Genomic DNA, 21,666 nt, shown 5'->3' with positions numbered 1-21,666 from the left:
GACGTGAAAACAGCGTGGTACAAGGTAGTCAATAACATCATCAGCACTAATGAGCGTCTCTTTACCATCGGTTTAAGTGACACTAACCTCTGCAGCAAATCCAACCTCGTTGATAGTGTGCCTCATCGTTACACGTGTGGAGATCGGATTATCAACTGGAGGTGGACCAGGGAGAAAATTGCTCAAATAACAAGAACTTCAGCAAACAATGTACCGACTAACATTTTCTTCAGACCAGAGGAAAGTTACTATCCTTAGGCAAAAAATAATGCAGTGATTTGGTTAATGGGCAAATATACAAGTTATGTTTTTAACAATATTGGGAGCGATGAACATATTGAATACAAGATGTATATGGAAAATGAAGTGGAAAAACTGGTAGAAGCCAACCTCAGGGAAGATCAGTTTGGATTCCGTCGAAATGTTGGAACACGTGAGGCAATACTGACCTTACGACTTATCTTAGAAGAAAGACTAAGGAAAGGCAAACCTAGGTTTCTAGCATTTGTAGACTTAGAGAAAGCTTTTGACAATGTTGACTGGAATACTCTCTTTCAAATTCTAAAGGTGGCAGGGTAAAACACAGGGAGCGAAGGGCTATTTACAATTTGTACAGAAACCAGATGGCAGTTATAAGAGTCGAGGGACATGAAAGGGAAGCAGTGGTTGGGAAGGGAGTGAGACAGGCTTGTAGCCTCTCCCCAATGTTATTCAATTTGTATATTGAGCAAGCAGTGAAGGAAACAAAAGAAAAATTCGGAGTAGGAATTAAAATCCATAGAGAAGAAATAAGAACTTTGAGTTTCGCCGATGACATTGTAATTCTGTCAGAGACAGCAAAGGACTTGGAAGAGCAGTTGAACGGAATGGATAGTGTCTTGAAGGGAGGATATAGGATGAACATCAACAAAAGCAAAACGAGGATAACAGAATGTAGTCGAATTAAGTCGTGTGATGGTGAGGGAATTTGGTTAGGAAATGAGACACTTAAAGTAGAAAAGGAGTTTTGCTATTTGGGGAGCAAAATAACTGATGATGGTCGAAGTAGAGAGGATATAAAATGTAGACTGGCAATGGCAAGGAAAGCGCTTCTGAAGAAGAGAAATTTGTTAACATCGAGTATAGATTTAAGTGTCAGGAAGTCGTTTCTGAAAGTATTTGTATGGAGTGTAGCCATGTATGGAAGTGAAATGTGGACAATAAATAGTTTAGACAAGAAGAGAATAGAAGCTTTCGAAATGTGGTGCTACAAAAGAATGTTGAAGATTAGATGGTTCAAATGGCTCTGAGCACTATGAGACTTAACATTTATGGTGATCAGTCCCCTAGAACTTAGAACTACTTAAACCTAACTAACCTAAGGACATCGCACACATCCATGCCCGAGGCAGGATTTGAACCTGCGACCGTAGCAGTCGCGCGGCTCCAGACTGAGCGCCTAGAACCGCTAGACCACCGCGGCCGGCGAAGATTAGATTGGTAGATCACGTAACTAATGAGGAGGTATTGAATGGGATTGGGGAGAAGAGAAGTTTGTGGTACAATTTGACTAGAGGAGGGATCGGTTGGTAGGACATGTTCTGAGACATCGAGGGATCACCAATTTAGTATTGGAGGGCAGCGTGGAGGATAAAAATCGTAGAGGGAGACCAAGAGATGAATACACAAAGCGGATTCAGAAGGATGTAGGCTGCAGTAGGTACTGGGAGATGAAGGAGCTTCCACAGGATAGATTAGCATGGAGAGCTGCATCAAACCAGTCTCAGGACTGAAGACCACAACAACAACAATGGAAAATGATTTCGACAAAATACTTAAATATCAGAATCACAATAAGAAATATGGTAACATGCTCCGAATTGTCTAGAACAGAATGGGTATAGGTTAGGAACTGGACACCTAGTAGAGAGGGAATGGGTTGGGTCATGTTCCCGACCCTAATCTCACCTGCAAGTCACACATGAAAAATAAATCAGTAGTACAGCAGATACAAGAATATGGCGACAAACATCTGGTGTCCGATATAAAGGAAGATCTTGAACTCCCTACGGATGCGTTTAGAAGGCTGGAACTGACAAAAATAACAAGGCAGTGAAGTATTTTGCGATGTCGCTGTTCGGGACTGCTCTTCTGTCCACGTAATTTATGTGGAAGGAACACACTGAAACGCCACTTAGAAAAATTAATGAATTATTGTGCTGATAAATCCCTTACGTTACTTGCTTTTCAAACAGCTGAGCAAAACTGAACGTTCTCAGACATTACTCTCTTTACTTATTCTGATCAACACTAAACTGACACACAATATTTTTTTAGCGCAACGCAGTCTGACTTCCAAAAATCCCTACAAAAGAATGGCCCTGACTAACAATAACCTATACCTTTCACAAATCACTTACCTCACAAAAATCTTCGTTACTCGAACTACTGCAATACAGCGAGCGCCACTACTGCCAGCTAAATATAAGATTCAAACTACTGAAGGCACTAACTACTGATAAACATAGCAAATGAAAAGTTTTGATAGAGAACAAACAATGTATTTACCTTAATAGTGTTCAAAAGTCATAATATATATAGCAGTTCATGACATCCAGTCTTACAAATGTACTGTCTTTGATGGACACACGTCCAGATCATCCGCTCTCAAAATTCCGCCATCTCTCTCCCCACATCCACCACTGCTGGTGGCTCACCTCCAACTGCGCAACGCTACACGCAGTTAACAGCCAACTGCCCAACACTACAATAGCCAACAACAATGCAAACCAGCCACAGACGGCACACAGCACAGCCAGTGATTTTCATACAGAGCGCTACGTGGCGGTGGCGTTACGAATATAGGAACCTAAACAGCCTACTTACATAGCTCCCATGCTCCCTACAAAAAATTTTACAAATTGTTTTAGGCAGTGGCCAATACGGATTTGAAAACATTTTTCATAATTACAATAGCAAAGAAATCAAATGCACACACTTATTGATACAATGTTGGTCAAAAGCTAAAATTTTCTCACAGTCCATAAAGACAGTCCTGATCGTTCATCACAGTAAAATAGCAGTGTTTTTCTCAAATTCTGAGCAATAAAAGAAAATGCACACGGAAGTAGTGGATTTCCATGCAGTCTTGAAGAAGTAGTGTTGTCCTTCCAACGGAAAGACAGTGCTGACTCTTGACATGCAGACAGGTAATGGGCCACAACAGAGCAAACCCACAGCAGAGTCGGTCAAAGTTTTGAAGAATATTGGTAGGTAGGTCATCACAGAGTAGATCAACTGTAGTCCTGGTAGAGATTACGGTATTGGTGGGCCACCAGAGGTGCAGACCCAGTGCAGTCTTTGTAGAAATAATGGTATTGGTGGGCCATCAAAGATTCAGACCCACTGTAGTCCTTGTAGAGACGGCCAGCAGCCATCTGTTACAACTGTGCAGGTGCACAATCACCATTGAAGAGTCTTGCAGACAATATAGCAAGTCCATAAACCACCACTTGTGCACTCACAAAGTTTTTGGAATTGTCCTTAGAACCAGCAATGCTGTTAACCAGTCCCTTGCTATATTATTATCACACATCCAAACACTAACAGTCCTCTTTTTTTCACATATTGTGCATATACTATGACCAACAGAAATGTGTGCAGTGAAATGTATGCTTACAAGTTACTTAATTTGATGAACTGGTGTCCATTACAATTTTATAACATGAGAATACGATTACAGAGATACAGAAAACATCATGAAAACATAATAACACAGATAACATTTGTAGTAATACAGGCTTTACAAAAGAATAGAAATAGACATATACATCAGTGTTACAGGAATTATGACATAAGTAAATATATAAAATAATGAGAATAGTATTCTAAACATTAATTTCACACATGAGCATTAAAACAGAACAGAATAAATAATGTCTAAACATCTTTATAAAGAAAATAACATATTATAAATGCAAATTATATTTGAGGATAACAGTATTGCTCATCATAGTTAATGTAGCTTAGTACTAGAAAAATTCTACAACATAAATCTCATTAACTAAACACACAAAGACAGGAAGAACACAAATATACAAGGGTACACAAACACATAGAGGGATAACACAAAAGGAAAGGACAAGGTTTGTTTTACTGCAATATATTGCATGGAGATCTCCCTTCGTTCATCATTATTCCCAAAAAGTCCTATTTAAGTCTGCTTTCTGTATTCTATTCATCCTCTTTTAAAATAATTATTCTTCATTGTACAGTACCTTTTCTTTTACAAACTTTTTTCGTATAACTTGTCAATGCATTTCTTCCAATTCATCATAACTCATTCTCTTATATAGCCTACCCCCTCTTAAGCTAACTTAAATCTACTGAGCCCAAATGCATAAACTAAGGGACGAGGCAATGTAGCAGCACAAAACAATTAACACAAACAGCAATGACAAAAAAATGCAAATTGGCAAAGCAAGCAGCAATATATATAAATTAGCAAAGCAAATGCAACATTACAACTAATATGAGCCAATGTGCATCAACAAGAAAAATAAGTCAGTAGTAAAACTGGCATAACAGAGTAATACAAAGTGAAATTCAGTAGCACTATGCCTGGCAAACAGCAGCAGCAAATGCAATAACTAATATCTAAACATAACAAAGCTCGAGCAGAAAAAATAGTACACTAAAGACAACAATGCAGATAAGGGAAATGTCTATTCACATCTTAATGTCTATGTAATTAAATGGTGCACCACAACTTATTCTACAAAAGAAATTACCAAGTATGTGAAAAGAAAATTGTGTATGCAGTTACTGTTATTAATCCCTTCGGTTCTTTCCTTTCCAAGTGCTCCTTTTTCGAAGAATGTGGATCATAAAATTATTATTTAATATATCTGTTGGCAGAAAGTGTTCACATTAGCAAATCCACTTAATTTTATTTTATAAAACGAATGCTGCAACACAGCTGGAAACCAGATATTAAACAAAATGAGCAATCTCTCAACTAGAAAGACAATAGATGTAAATGTTTCTCATCATTTCATTAGGCATTTTAGTATATATCATAAATTAAGAGCTCCACAGTGTAATCATATGTTTTCAAGTTTGAGCATGTCATATTTGCGATGCTTTCGACAAAGAAATGTCAATAGCGAGGATAATGGCCTCTTTTTTTCCACCTAATGGCTTTCTTTTGTCAGATGACTATCTCTCAGCTGGGCGCCCAAAATGCATTACGTCAAGGTGACCTACCTTCCTTACCGAAATACGAGGGCAGTTCAATAAGTAATGCAACACATTTTTTTTCTGAAACAGGGGTTGTTTTATTCAGCATTGAAATACACCAGGTTATTCCCCAATCTTTTAGCTACACAACACTATTTTTCAACGTAATCTCCATTCAATGCTACGGCCTTACACCACCTTGGAATGAGGGCCTGTATGCCTGCACGGTACCATTCCACTGGTCGATGTCGGAGCCAATGTCGTACTGCATCAATAACTTCTTCATCATCCGCGTAGTGCATCCCACGGATTGCGTCCTTCATTGGGCCAAACATATGGAAATCCGACGGTGCGAGATCGGGGCTGTAGGGTGCATGAGGAAGAACAGTCCACTGAAGTTTTGTGAGCTCCTCTCGGGTGCGAAGACTTGTGTGAGGTCTTGCGTTGTCATGAAGAAGGAGAAGTTCGTTCAGATTTTTGTGCCTACGAACACACTGAAGTCGTTTCTTCAATTTCTGAAGAGTAGCACAATACACTTCAGAGTTGATCGTTTGACCATGGGGAAGGACATCGAACAGAATGACCCCTTCAGCGTCCCAGAAGACTGTAACCATAACTTTACCGGCTGAGGGTATGGCTTTAAACTTTTTCTTGGTAGGGGAGTAGGTGTGGCGCCACTCCATTGATTGCCATTTTGTTTCAGGTTCGAAGTGATGAACCCATGTTTCATCGCCTGTAACAATCTTTGACAAGAAATTGTCACCCTCAGCCACATGACGAGCAAGCAATTCCGCACAGATGGTTCTCCTTTGCTCTTTATGGTGTTCGGTTAGACAACGGGGGACCCAGCGGGAACAAACCTTTGAATATCCCAACTGGTGAACAATTGTGACAGCACTACCAACAGAGATGTCAAGTTGAGCACTGAGTTGTTTGATAGTGATCCGTCGATCATCTTGAACGAGTGTGTTCGCACGCTCCACCATTGCAGGAGTCACAGCTATGCACGGCCAGCCCAAACGCGGGAGATTTGAGATGCCCTGGTTTTCCGCCAAGAGAAACTCGATCACTGCCCGTTGTTTGCAATGCACATCCGTTACAGACGCCATTTTAACAGCTCCGTACAGCGCTGCCACCTGTTGGAAGTCAATGAAACTATACGAGACGAAGTGGGAATGTTTGAAAATATTCCACAAGAAATTTCCGGTTTTTTCAACCAAAATTGGCCGAGAAAAAAAAAGTGTTGCATTACTAATTGAACTGCCCTCGTATTTACGACATCAGTCTCCGCTACAGTGACAGTCTCATATAAAAATTTCACAGGTCGAGAATTTGCGTTACAAATGTGTAGAAACAAAATCCTGTAAGTATAACAGTGTCCAAAATTTTTTTACCAGCATTGTGATACATTACGCATATACACACATTTCATAACTCTTAAAGTACGATTCTTGGTTTCCAACATCCTTTTTCACAAACCAGAGTCCCTGACCACTATCCATTATTCCTTACCTTTTTACACATATACATATTCGTCGACACTTCTTCAATATTTCATCATAACAGATACATAGCATAATCAAATTCCTCATATAGCATCAGCTTATTGATCATAAACATACCTCAGCAGCATAATACACATCGTCATCGTAATAATATCATAACACCTCAGTCAAATCTCAAAATCGTTGTAGATTCCACCAATAATTTCAAAACTTAAAAAAAAATATCTGCCACTTCAGTAGTGTCATCTACCTCAAACGTACTTCAACAATCATGATCCCATACCAAATACATCATTCAAAGCTCTCATAGCATCACAATGGTTCCGAAAAAAAATTGAACAGTTCACAAAGTACAGACAAAATACAATTTCGTAAGTGTGAAGTTATTCAATGGTGTAATTACGTAAACATCTGTCACTGATGTAGTAAAATAAATGTTTGACTCTCTCAGTTAAATGATCTGATAGCTGTGTAATTTATGTGTTAGAGAAATATGGTACCGATGGTTAAAGTTGTATAAGCAAATACCATATTGGCTAGGGCTCCTTGTGCTTGCCAAACAAATGGTACACAAAGTAAGCGTGTACCCCCCTGAGGATTAATGTAACTATACCCTCAGGTGTTACAGATTACAGAAATGGAATGAAATGTATCACGGAAAACTTTCTTTGCAATTCAAAAATCTTTAAAAATAAATGTTTTAAGTACAAAATTAACCACTCAAATGCGTGTTCTGTAGCGCTAAATTGTTCGTCTTGTTGTAACATAATCTCTGTCATTACTTAAGGGTAAAAAAATGTGCCAAGTGTCGTAGTTATCGTCGTCCGTAAGCAAAGTTCTGTGGAAGTCAATGTACTTACCTCATAATAAACAAAAGCGAAATGCTATGCCTACAGTGTGTTAACTGTAAGACGGCAGAGTTGTGAGGGGAGTGCGGGGAGAGGAGGAAGCAAGCACTGGCTGCCGAGGGGAGTGGAGCCGGTGTGTTGGGGGGGGGGGGGGGGGGGGGAGGGGACAAGGCACGCCTACCAGTTACAGTGCTGGCACTACAAATTGTGCGTCATGCTTACACGAAAGCAGACGAAAGGCTTGGAAGTAAAACGCGCTTTAAATGTTCTTCATAAGCGAAACTGAAATCGTCATGTACATTAATGTATGTAAGTGAATGTATGTATGTTTGTCTACTATGCGCTCACAAACCATTCATCTGATTGCAAAGTACTGTAATATGAATGTGTTTCGAAATAATACAGTAACCAGTGGTGTTTCCATACAAAGCAATACGGTAGCAAGGAAAAATGAAATATAAGGTAATTCGGACGAAATAGGGGGGCGCTCCTTCAAAGTGATCGCGAACAAAATATCTGAAATGGAAACTCACCTTTTCTTGCCAGGCGTTTGTGGTGATACGCCAGGATGATTTTTGGAAAACTGAATCTTCCCATGCTACGCATGCTTTGTCCTGTGTATGTAGCAGCTCTCACTGAAGATTTGTAAATGGGGTGAAGCAATTTTTTCTGCTCCCTTTCCCTTTCGCAGCATTCAATCACACGCAAAATAATTTTGCGAGCATCGCTATGTAATACTGGTTTTCTTCTGACCGTAGGCCAACCGGCAGGGGTTGTTGGCGACTCCCGAGATGGGCCAGCAACTGTCTCTTCACTCATTTTGATAATGTTTAGCACAACTGCACAATAAAAACACGCAGAACAGTACAGCGCAAAACAATAACGAAGCAGACGACAATGGCTACCTTGTACAACACAGTCAGCTACGTAATGTTGGCAGCTGTCGAAACGGCGTGCCTACCGAGGCCGCCCGACGTTTACCGACTTCAACCGATTCGGGACTATGGAGAGGTCTGCCATCTAAAAGTTTACACACTGTATAGATATCGTAGTTACTACGTACAGTACCGTGATCAAGAAAGTACTACACTGTAACGTATTGTTGTGCTACAAAAAAGGCTGTCTTATTGTAGCTATACCACAAAGTTACTACTAAAACATGATTTACTTTCCAGAAGAATTCAGAAAAACTGTGCAGATATAAAGCAGATACAGCACAAAAGCAACAATGTAAATTGTGTCACACATTAGTAGCGTCGTGATATAATCGTGTAGCTGTCAAAGAAACCAAATGCTAAGTCATCTTTAATCCCACAGAAAGTACTTCAAATAAAGAATGTCTTTTCAAGTAAACCAAACTGCAGAAGAACAACATGTGCATGCTGAACCGCCACCAGTTGAAGGTGACAGTGAAGGTGCTAAATTGTGCCACTGCTAAAGACTCATTCTTTGAATGCTGTAATTTATGACTGCAATTATCTGTCACATTATTTATGTCATTTCATTGTAGCCATTTTGTTACTGTTTTTGTGGAATTAAAAAAAAGCGGTCTAAGGCGCTGCAGTCATGGACTGTGCTGCTGGTCCCGGCGGAGGTTACAGTCCTCCCTCGGGCATGGGTGTGTGTGTTTGTCCTTACGGTAATTTAGGTTAAGTAGCGTGTAAGCTTAGGGACTGATGACCTTAGCAGTTAAGTCCCATAAGATTTCACACACATTTGAACATTTTTTTGTTGCATAACTTATTGAACGCCCTCTTTGGCCCCCAGAAGTTGACAAATCGCTACCTTTGTCCAACAGTGAGTACTTCTCCTCTCACGCGACTTGTGGCATTAACGACAGAAACTATCACTACCTGATAAGATCGAACAGCTCTTTAGATGAAACATACCGGGACTTGCGTAGTGTTACCCGGCGCAAAACCGAGATGTGTATTTGCAAGCCTACCGGAGTGGCCGAGCGGTTCTAGGCGCTTCAGTCTGGAACCGCACGACCACTACGGTCGCAGGTTCGAATCCTGCCTCGGGCATGGATGTGTGTGATGTCTTTAGGTTGGTTCGGTTTAAGTAGTTCTAAGCTCTAGGGGACTGATGACCTCATATGTTAAGTCCCATACTGCTCAGAGCAGTTTGCGCCATTTTGTATTTGCAAGAATGGACATAGGTTTCCTTGACTTCTGGGAGAACATTACGTGGACGCCGAAAAAACTGAACTGGCGGACACCTGAGGATAGACACACACTATCCCGTGAAAGCATACTCACAAAGATTCAACAGGCACCTTTGACTGATGACTCTAGGATTATACTACAGAGCCCTAAGAATCACATCCATGGCGACCACGAAGACAATATTTGACTAACTACAGAGGCACAGAGGCACTTAAACAATCATTCTTCCCGCGCTGCGTACCTGAACGGAACGGAAGGAAGTCCTAATAACTGGTACTATGTGAAGTATGCTCTGCCATACTCTTCGCTATACTTTGCAGAGCGTGGATGTAAATGTAGTTGTTGATGCAGACCAGTGGTGAAAATTAGTCAGGTTCGGAGACGTGCTCACGTAACTTAATGACTGAAGCCACTGCCTGCGTAAAGCAGGAATTCCTAATTAGAGTCCCGATACCTTGTACTTCGCGCTGTTAATGCATTTGATGATTTTTTTCTTTTTTTTCACAGATTGTGGCGTCGGACGCTGACGAGGCAGCAGGGAAGAAGGCCGTGGCGGAACTGGAGAAGCAGTTCGGAAAGGGGAAGGTCATCTTCGTCAAAGCGGACGTCACCAACAGCAGCTCGTTGGAAGGTAGCGACCCTTCTTTGGAACCACAGAATGTTTCTTCCGAATGGCCTCAAAGTGTATTTATCGCTATCTTGTTTTCCGCGATAGATATATTTCATTTTGCCTGTTAAATAACATTTGTCAGGCAATCTAAATCGTGTTTATTTTTGCAACAGGGACGTGCTACTTAAACCAATGTAATTATTTACATACATTCTAGCTACCCATGTGTCAGCTGTTACTACGAGGATCACTCCAAAAGAAATGCACACTATTTTTGTAAAAATACAGTTTTCATTGTGCATGTGTGAAAGTTTTACCATGTATAGATACATCCTTCCCGCTTGTTTTCAAACTTAGTTCAACCTGTTCCCGTGAGTGGCGGCGTCACAGTATGTCTTCAAAATGGCTGCTACACTTGACTTTCGTCAGAAGCAGCGTGCTGTCATAGAATTCCTGTGCTGTGAAAACGAGACAGTGAGAAACGTCCACAAGAGGTTTCAAAAGGTGTATGGAGATGCTGCTGTCGATTGCAGTACAGTTAGTCGGTGGGCAATCAGGTTACGTGATGAAAGCGGGCACGGCAATATTGAGGATTGTCCTCGCAGCGGCAGGCCTCGTACTGCAAACACTCCAGAAAATGTGCAGAGAGTTAACGAATTGGTGACTGCTGACAGAAGCATCACAGTGAACGAATTGCCACGCTACGTTAGGATAGGGGAAGAAATTGTTTGCAGAATACTGAAAGTGTTGGCGTTAAAAAAGGTTTGTGCCAAGTGGGTTCCCAGGATGTTGACAGTGGCTCACAAAGAAACAAGAAAAACGGTATGCAGCGAACTTTTGGAACAGTACGAGAACGGTGGAGATGAATTTCTTGGAAGAACTGTGACAGTTGATGAAACATGGCTCCATCGTTTTTCACCAGAGACGAAGAGGCAATCAATGGAGTGGCATCATGCAAATTCACCCCAGAAAAAAAATTCAAAAACCAAGGAACCACCATAAATTCTGATGCATATGTGACGACATTGAAGAAACTTCAAGGTCGACTGAGTCGTGTTCGACCACATCGGCAAAAGCAGGGATGTTGTGTTGTTGCACAACAATGCACGGCCACATGTCAATCAAAAAACCATGGAAGCGATCACAAAACTCGGGTGGACAACACTGAAACACCCGCCTTACAGTCCTGACCTGGCTCCATGTGACTATCATCTCTTTGGGAAACTGAAAGACTCTCTTCGTGGAACAAGGTTTGAAGATGATGACTCCCTTGTGCACGCTGCCAAACAGTGGCTCCAACAGGTTGGTCCAGAATTTTACCGTGCGGGTATACTGGCGCTGGTTCCAAGATGGCGTAAGGCAGTTGAGAGGGATGGAAACTATGAGGAGAAATGAAAATATTGTTCCTAATGGATGTATCTACACACTGTAAAACTTTCAAACATGTAGAATAAAAGATGGATTTTAAAAAAAAGTGTGCATTTCTTTTGGAGTGACCCTCATATTTTGATCTCCCATCCTGCTCCTATCCAACTACGCTGTTCCCCAAGTCGTGTGATTCTACTCACTTTGTCTTACGAATCCAGTGAGTCAGCGTCAGATTCAACGTAACTTCTCCCCTAGTTTCCTGGAAAATTGTGTTGTACGTTTCATAAATATGAAATAGAAGGCAGAACACAAAATAGCTGAAATAGAATGATGGATAAGTCGGGCGAGAATTCTGATATAAAGTTTGGATGATATATTAATTACGGTGATATCACAGTTCCTCAGCTATACTGAGATATCTGCACAAAACGCAACAGATCACAAAGTTCACTGCTGCCTTACAGTTTAATACACAAAAAGCTAGTTAGGCCTACTCTGCCTGGGGACTGACTGCCTGTCTTCAGCATGCAAGTACCACTATTAAGTCGAGTCATTACAGATTCACTCTGCCGTGTTCCGCTTTGTACCCTGTGGGAAAAATAAAACTGGTTCGGAAAATATTTCGCCCACCTTAAGACAGACAACTCAAGGACCTGCCAGGGTAGCCAAGCTCGCTGACGCGCTGTTTCCTGGACTCGGGTGGGCGCGCCGGCCCCGGATCGAATCCGCCCAGCGGATTAACGACGAGGGCTGGTGTGCCGGCGAGCCAGGATGTATTTTTAGGCGGTTTTCCACATCCTGCTAGGTGAATACCGGGCTGGTCCCCACGTTCCGCCTCCGTTACATGCATCGCAGACATTTGAAACACGTCCGCAGTATTTCCCCATTTACACTGGACACAGACAGTTGGGGTACACTGATTCCGTCCTGGAGGGTATGGGATGGCGGCGGGAAGGGCATCCGGCCATCCCTAACACTAACACTGCCAAATCCATTGTAACCACGACGACCATGCGATAGCTGCAGGACTATGGCGTAAGAGAAAGAAGAAGAAGGTAGACAACCCAACATGCATGATCCACCCCAGCTAAGGATGATGTAAGATAGATTGCTTATCTTAATTTGGGCGAAATATGTTCTGACCCGGGTGTGGCTGATGTCAGATAGGTTGCCTATCTTAGGTGCATGAAATACACTGGTGTGCAAAAGTAACTTTCGCATACTGTGTCATGGCCAAGTAATACAGCTCGACGAAACTTCCACTACACATAAAAAAATGCTATAGTGTAGTACAAAAGATATCAAAGAAATACACACCGAGACGAAAGGAAATGATTTATTCGAAGATTCCTGTAGTCTCTTACACATTATAAATGGCTAGGCATGCATGGTTCTTTGTAGGCTGTCTGATCACCACAGTCTGCTTGACATGCTCTGCAGCGTGCTCCAGTGCTGTTCACAAGATTGGTGTGGTAGGACATCGCATTCCTGCAGCAGCGCTGGATGGTCGTTGGTGTGTGTGGATGTTCTGTAGTGCATCTCCTCAATGCATCCCACACGTGCTCGATGGGATTTAAGTCGTCGGAACGGCCAGACCGAACGTTCAATCATTCCAAGTGCTCCTCCACTTACCTGTTCGTCGCGGTTGCGTATTGCAATCCATAAAAATTAAATTAGGGCCGTATGCACCCTTAAAAAGACTCGCATGTCGGAGGAGTACAGCGTCGCAATAATATTGACTGATGCTTAAACTGTGTTCAAAGAGCTGAAGGCCAGTATGCCCGTGCAGCATTATATTCTCCACTCCATAACATCTGTACCACTAAACTATCACGTTCGACATCGTTTCTGGATATTGTTACGTGTTCCCATATCTCGCCATATGAAGGTACATCCAGCAGCGTCGAACACGATCGTTTTGGTGGTTCAGATGTTATGGAGTGGAGAGTCACAATGTTGTTTGGGCATACTGGCCTCCATATCTTTGAACACAGAACACTTATTGGGACACTGTACTCCTTTCCCATGTGTGTTTTTGCAGGAGTTCATTCGGCCCTATCTTCCATTTCATTGATGACAGTGCCCGACGGCTTCGAACAGCATAAGTGGAGAAGCTCTTGGAACGAGAGTATATTCGGCAACTGGACTGGTCTGCCCGTCCACCCTCTCCCCCCCCCCCCCCCCCTCAGCTCAAATTCCAGCGAGTATGTGTGGGATGCATCGGGGAGATGTATTGTAGTATGTCCATAAGCACCAGTTGTCAACTGCACTGGTGGATGAATGAAACGCCCTCTCGCAAGAATCGCTTATCAACCTTTTGGCCAGCGTGGAAGCACTTCGCGTAGCATGCATTACCGTCCGTTGTGATCACACAGAGTGTTAAGAACCTTGTTTCACCATTTGAACGGTCCAAGGGACATAATTTTTCATATTGTAGCAGATATACCTCTGTGTGATCCAAGTTTCATCCAGCTATGTTTCTTGGCAGTGACACATAATGCGACAATCACTTTCGTCCTTCAATTTTCCAGAGTCTTTACTAGTCAGTTTTTCCCCATACCCCGTGTATTAATTATGTATAGAGATCTGTGTCTACCGCTGTACTCTGCAAGGCACCGCACGGTATGTAGTGGAGCTTATACAGTGTGCCAGCGGTAAATTTCCCCTCCAGGCTCCACTTATGGGTAGTAGACTGGAAGGAAGACTCACGGTTCCCTTCAGTATCGACCAGAAATTCTCTCATTTTGGTGACGTGGCCATTAACCGAGATTTATTTTGGAGGAAGTAATGCATCTTGGTCCATTTTCAACAGTAATATTTACGTCACACTGTTTAGGTAGTGTAATATTATTGCGCATCAACATTAGATCACTTTTCTTGCAGTTGAGGCTGAGAAACACTAGCTTACTGCAGTCTACTTATAAAATTTATCTTCAGTGTGTCGTGTATCTTTTTTTGCTGGAACCCATTAAGTGCACTTGATGGATTGCTGTTGTTCAAATAATTTTGTGAAGTCTATCGACAACATGCATGAAAAACTATTTACTGCACCTAAGTGTTTTCTGCTGTATAGAATACTCAACTACGTACTCTGCAGGATTTCTGCCATATCTGTTTATTCTTCGAGAACTGCACTTAAGTGATTTTTACAGACGAAAGATAGTATTTTCTGATACGGAATGCATAAATAGCCCAAAAATTGTACGAGTACATGTCAGAACCGTTTTATTGATCATTTCCGTTTATTGTTCTTGCAGAGGCCTTCAAGGCAGCCAAATCCTCATTCAACCGTCTGGACATTGTTGTCAACAATGCTGGCATCATGAGAGATTCGGTCTGGGAGAAGGAAATCGACATCAACATGGTAAGTGAAAGATACCGAGGAAGAACACAGCTACGCAATAGCGGCGGACGGTATGAGGGGTGTCTTCTACATTCTTTGACGACATGTGAAGAAAACAGACATTGAGGACCATGTGATTAACGCTGGTCAGTCATTTCTGTACAGCCACATTTTTATTGTATTTGCACTGACGGGTCGAAACATAGCTTAATGCTCAATAACGTGTTGCCCACTTTTGGAATGCAATGTAGCAACGATTCGGCGTGGAAGGGGTTCTACTTGCACTTAGTAGATTCCCGGGGATACGTCGCACGTGATGTGCTTGTGGACGCGGATAGCATCCGGGATGTGTTCAATCGCCTTCAGATCAAGCAAATTTGGTGGCCAAGACACCAACGTGAGTTCAGTATCATCCTCCTCAAACCACTGTGGCACAATTCTGCTGGAATATGTCTTCGGCCTCAGGGAAGACATCAATCTAGAGGTTCAGATGGTCCGCAGTAATATTCACAGTGTCCACAACTGTCGTGGTGCCTTCGATTACTACCACCGGTCCCATGGCAACCCAGGTGAATTTCCCTCACAGTGTAATATGACCCAGCCAGCCTGTGTGTGTGGCGCGCTGCACATTTCCAGCATACGTTCGCCTGGATGTTGGCAAATCTGGACACGACTGTCAACCTGGTGATTAATCCGACCAGGCCACACGTTTCCATTAATTCCAGTCTCGATCATCCCGTACTGACTGCGATCATAATTGACGACGTCGTTCGGTCAATATGGGAACACCTTAGGGTAGGCTGCTGCGGAATCTGATGTTCAGCAATGTGCCCAAACGGTTTTCTCCGAAACGATTGTACTTGGAGCAGTATTGTGCACTATCGTCAGATCTGTCACAGAGCACCATTTACCTTGATTTGCATTTCAGGCCAGCATCCGACCTACATTATCAGTGTTGAGACGTGGGTGTCCATTATGTTGTCGCCTACTAGTGATTTCACTGTCCTTCAAATCATTCCACGCGCCGGCCCGTAACAGTTCGTTATTTGTTACAGACGGCTTTGTCGGTGAACTACCCCATTTGACATCCGTATCATTGCTAGGATTCCCCATCGTCTCTGCTCCGTTTACACATGGTGTCCCATGACGAATGGTCAGTATTCAGGGATATGACGGAAATGATCAAGCGAAGCAAAAACATCTCGTAAACGTGGGCGGTAAAGTGCACAGTTTCAGAGCTACAAGCACTTCATCTTCGATGCCATGACAGAAATCTCTTCTACTGCAAGCTCCTTGATTTCCATATTTTGGGACGACGCAGCATAGACCCAGACAACAAGATATTGTCTAGTAAACGTGGACTAAGGTGCATACGTTAAGAGCTATGAGCACTTGTTCAGCAGAAGGGATGTGTTTCACAGTAGCGATGATGAACACGTGCCCATAGCTCTTAAGTTATACACTTTGGAGACTGTGTTTATAGCATTTTTTTTTTTATTTGGTGCACGCTACACGTTTCAATATACGGGAAGCAAAGAGCTTCGAGTAGAAGAGATTTGTTTCACACTCTAGAAGATGAAGAAGTGCTCACAGCTGTTAAGTTATGCATTTATGACCCATGTTTGCTTCGAATGATCGTTCCTGTCATATCCCTGAGTATTGACCATTATTCCTATGGTTCCCTTATTGTTTCCCTATCTCGCCATATGTCCGCAATGTCACCAGGCAGCAATCCATCTCGTGGTAGTGAGCGGTCGTAATGTTGTTCATCAGTGTACGCAGTCTCCAGGAGTGTATTATCGTGTCGTATTTCTCTTTTTCTTTGACAGTAAACCACTTTAATATATTTTAATGAAGTAATTTATCTCATTCATAATTTGGGAAGTCTTACGTAAATGAAGTATGTGAGAGGCACATACAGTGGGACTTCATTTTATACTTCGTAGTGACAATGCAGCTTCCCGTCTGATCTCACCAGTTTCTCAGACGAGTCGTGTAGCCTTGGAAGCATCGTCCCTGACAAAATTTAAACGACTGAAACAAACAATTATTTCCTACATTCATCAATCGACGTTAATCTTGGATATCTTGATATAAAGGAAGGTCAGTAGCATAATAGTACCACTGGGAAGAATGTACAGCAATGATTAACAATTACGTAAGCCAACAAATATTTTGCACCGAAATTATTGGAATCTTGTGCTCTGTTATCGATTATCAGTGCTGATCATCAGGTCTGATCTCTTGAGTCATTTCCCATATATTAAATGCGTTGCTGGAGGTCACACAGATGGGATGAGACTTTATAGAGTTTAATAAAATCAATGGACTTACTGTAAACTGTTTACTTGAGGATGATTTCTGGTAGTCTCAGACCTATCTCTAACGAGTCCCTAAGCTGGCTTAAATTGTCAATGTGGTTTCTTCGACATCAGGGAAATATTTCCTTCTTTCATGTTACCCGCTCAGATAGCTGTGCGTGTTAAGATGCCGATACCGGGGCGATGAGATTCACCGCCTCCAGATCGAATCCGCCTGGTGAATTAACGACAAAAGCCCGTGTGCTGGGCTGCCTGGATGTGGTTTTTAGGCGGTTTCCCACATCTCACTAGGTGAATACCGGGCTAGCACCCAAGCCACGCCTCAGTTACAGGACTCGCAAACATTTCGAAAACCTTAGCTCACTTTGATATCAACTTTTCTATACTTTAGAAAGTTGGGGGTACACATATCCTTTCCCGGAGTGGTGACAGCAAGGGCATTCGGTCACCCCTTCAATTAACTATGCCACATCCGTTAATGACCATGCAGACCTGCGTCAATGCGGGACAAAGGCACAAGCAAACAATATTTCCTTCTTTCATGTTGTGTGTATTAGTAACAGGAGGCAGCACAAGGAACCGATACGACATTGGCGGAAGATGATTCACTGCTGCACCTGGTAGCTATGTGTGTGTCCATTATCCAGGGATTCACTGCTTCTTCAGGTAGAGTATTTTTCTGTTGTTTACCGCTACTTTCTCCTCTGCCATCAATGATTTCTGAATGTAAAAAGAAGTGTAATGAAAAATTACTGTTGCACCATCTTCTGGTGGACTGCTGTGTTCAAACCAATCACTGTTCACAATTATCTGTGAACCATGGCATGTAACACCTCGTAGCAGAGCCAATCAAAATCAACAGCTACGCTGTTCTATTCAGGGGTGGTGAGTGTGTGCTCATTCGGTACTACATTCACTTTGAAACATCCCCTTAGAAAAATTTGTGAATTACTGTGCTGGTAAACCTCTACGTTATTTGATTTTCAAACAGCTGGACGTACTCTGACATTTCTCTCTTTACTTATTCTGATCAACACTAAACTGACACACAATATTTTTAGCGCAACGCAATCTGACTTTAAATAATCCCTACAAAAGAATGGCCCTGACTAACAATAACCTATACCTTTCACGAATCACTTACCTCAAAAAAATCTTCGTTACTCGAACTACTGCAATACAGCGAGCGCCACTACTGCCAGCTAAATAAAAGATTCAAACTACTGAAGGCACTAACTACTGATAGGCATAGTTAGCAAATGAAAGATTTTGATACAGAACAAACAATGTATTTACCTTAATAATATTCAAAAGTCATCGTATATATATCAGTTCATGATATCCAGTCTTACAAATTTACTGTCTCTGTCCAGATCATCCGCTACGCGCTGTTCACATCCAACTGCCCAACACTACAATAGCGAATATTCCAACAATGCCAACCAGCCACAGACTGCACACAGCACAGCCAGTGATTTTCATATATAGCGCTACGTGGCGTTACCAACATAAAAACCTAAACAGCCTACTTACATAGCCCAGACCGCACACAGCACAACCAGTGATTTTAATATAGAGCGCTACGTGGCGTTACAACATAAAAACCTAAACAGCCTACTAACAACTTGACATTCGCACACATTCAGTAGGACACTCATTCCCACGTACATTCTCTTGAGCACCACAGATGTTCCAGACTTCGTCTATTCAAAATTGCTATGCACCAGTAATATCACTATGGGATGCAATGTGATTCATTGAGACAGCAGTTGGTTGTGGATTTCTATGATGCTTTCCCTCTAGCTAAACCACCCCCTCCAAGCAAAGAAGCTCTTCTTTGAATCCTTTCTATCATTCGAATTGATCCAATATGGAATGGGTCGCAGACAGAGTCACTAAGTAGATGCGCATTCTGCGACTACGCACTGACGTTAGTCGTTTGCGACTCTTAAAAATTTGTGCCAGAGTAGGCCTCTAAACCGGATTTCCCGCTTATCACGAGAGGTTGCCTTAACCACTTCGGTCATCTGAGCACGCTTCCAGGACCGATACAAACTTCCATATGTCACATACTCGCAACGATTATCCTCGCACAACTTGTGATTCCCGCACAGAGAGAAAAATATTATGTCGTCATTTTAGCCATTGGAGGCATGGATGCATCATTGATGACGTTGTAACCATCAATGTCCTAGATAGCATTATTCGCAAAAATTTCAAGTCGCTAGTAATCAGACTTTTGTGTGCAACGGTTATATATCAACAAACAGTACACAGGAAATTGTCAAACAAGGGCTTTTCGAGCGTCCTGTTTCATGTGTTCATTATGATTCCTTACCCTTCTTCATGAGGCGGCATTCACGTTTGCCTCGACTAAATTTGTGTGGTAGTTCCATCTGAAATCATTTGAGACAGAAACCCAATATACTTGTACATGTAAATCCATACTCTGCAAACTACTATGAAGTGCATGCCAGGGGGTACTTAGCATTGCACCACGATTAGTTTCATTTGCGTATGGAGCGCAGGAAGAATAAATGCTTAGCTGCACTGCAGTTAGTCTAATCTCTTCGCGATCACTCTGGCAGCGATACATATGGGACCCCCACATGGTTGTGGCCAATTGGCAGTGGGCTATCAATTATTAGCAGTCTATGCAACCCACAGATAACTGGCCCGACGCTAACCATTTCTATTTTAGGGCCAGTAAAAGACTAAGAAATTTGATGTCGGTTTTAGTGTCCTGCGGTCAGCAGGAAAGAACTAACGATCAAGTTTGAACACACTTTATTTAACTAAAACGCCTTCTGGGCGTGCACTAATTTTCAAACTCAAGAACAACAGGAAGCACAATAATTCTTGTGGTGGTAAAAACCAGATAAAAGTTACAAAACAATGAAAAGAAATAATAACGACCGAAATACTGCGCTACGCATTTCGAAACTGGCGTTGCGGCCAAGAAGATACAAAGCTCTACAAAAGACTACGGAGAGGGTCTACATGGCTAGAGCCAGCATAGGTACTGGCTGGAGCTGTCCTAGCTGTAGGTACACACTGCCAGTCTGACTCTGCTGTCGTGCTTATAAGACCGATTCTGTGAAGTGCTACAGTTAGCCCCATTAGTTCCAATTGGTGGATCTCTGTCACATGGCTTTTCAGGAAGTAGTGCCGTGTTTATACGGAAAGTCTGTTGATGTTTACATTCACTGGTGATGTTTTTGATAGGAGCTCTTGAAGGCCGGCCGCCGTGGTCTAGCGGTTCTAGGCGCTCAGTCCGGAACCGCGCGACTGCTACGGTCGCAGGTTCGAATCCTGCCACGGGCATGGATGTGTGTGATGTCCTTAGGTTGGTTAGGTTTAAGTAGTTCTAAGTTCTAGGGGACTGATGACCACAGATGTTAAGTCCCATAGTGCTCAGAGCCATTTGAACCATTTTTGAGCTCTTGAAGGGAGGTCGGCAGCCCATCTTGCTTGTCTGTTGTGTATGTGGCTCCTCTAACAGATAAGGGGCAGCTATGATATCGGTAGTCTTATGACAGAAGTGCAATATATTGAAGCACCCATTCTACAGCTAAGTAAGTCTAAGCAATGAGGAAGGCCTCTAAAACATGATCTAAATGTCGGATGTACATTACTTTTTGCTCATCTTAAGTGTTTTATGAGATGACAAAGTAGCACACCCAGAAGGCATTTATGGAGCCCGACACTGCCTGCAGAAGCATACGTATATGCATCATACTTCTTCTACACTTTCGTGTTCGGCCAGTTGTGGTCTGTTGGTCGCATCCTTTTCTCAGTCTGCCAGGATTGCTTTTCCCTTTTGGTTTGAAGTTCCTTATCTGATGTGATAGTCTCTCTGGATGCATTCTTTGCAGATATTCCTTCCATTTCTTTTTGTTGTAATCCATTTTCCGTTCACACTCCATGTTATTAAGTCCTTTCAAATATATCTTCATTTCCTGCTTTATCTATTCTTTTATATCCCTTCATCGCTTTAAGAAATCCGATTTCTGTTCCTTGTATTTTTTCATCGTTTGTACAATACCTTCTATTCAGTTCCGTATAATTCGATTGGCAATGTGACTGTTTTATAAAGTTTCACCCGTGTTTCTTTCCGATTTTTATGATTTAAAGTTGTTTTAACTGTTATACAGAACTTAATCTGAATATCATCTTCGCATTCACACAACATTTTAATCCAATATTTTTAAAATATTCTACTCGTCCAATTGCTGTTTCGTTGGCTACTATCTCAGTTCTCACTGAATGTTTTCCACAAAATACGC

The 21,666-nt window shown here is 42.2% G+C and overlaps 1 protein-coding gene across 1 annotated transcript in view; it reads left to right on the top strand.

The window, feature by feature from the left end:
- Nucleotides 1-21,666, top strand: part of LOC126473501 (15-hydroxyprostaglandin dehydrogenase [NAD(+)]-like) — a 97,480-nt gene that overhangs the window by 58,242 nt on the left and 17,572 nt on the right. The window contains exons 3-4 of the mRNA XM_050100590.1: nucleotides 10,246-10,369; nucleotides 14,974-15,080. Coding sequence (XP_049956547.1) covers nucleotides 10,246-10,369; nucleotides 14,974-15,080 — 231 coding nt within the window. The remainder of the gene's footprint in view (nucleotides 1-10,245; nucleotides 10,370-14,973; nucleotides 15,081-21,666) is intronic.

The sequence above is a fragment of the Schistocerca serialis genome, chromosome 4 (genome assembly GCF_023864345.2).
Source record: "Schistocerca serialis cubense isolate TAMUIC-IGC-003099 chromosome 4, iqSchSeri2.2, whole genome shotgun sequence".
In the NCBI taxonomy this organism is placed as follows: domain Eukaryota; kingdom Metazoa; phylum Arthropoda; class Insecta; order Orthoptera; family Acrididae; genus Schistocerca; species Schistocerca serialis.
Note: the sequence above shows the minus strand (reverse complement) of the source record. Positions and strands in the feature narration are given on the sequence as shown.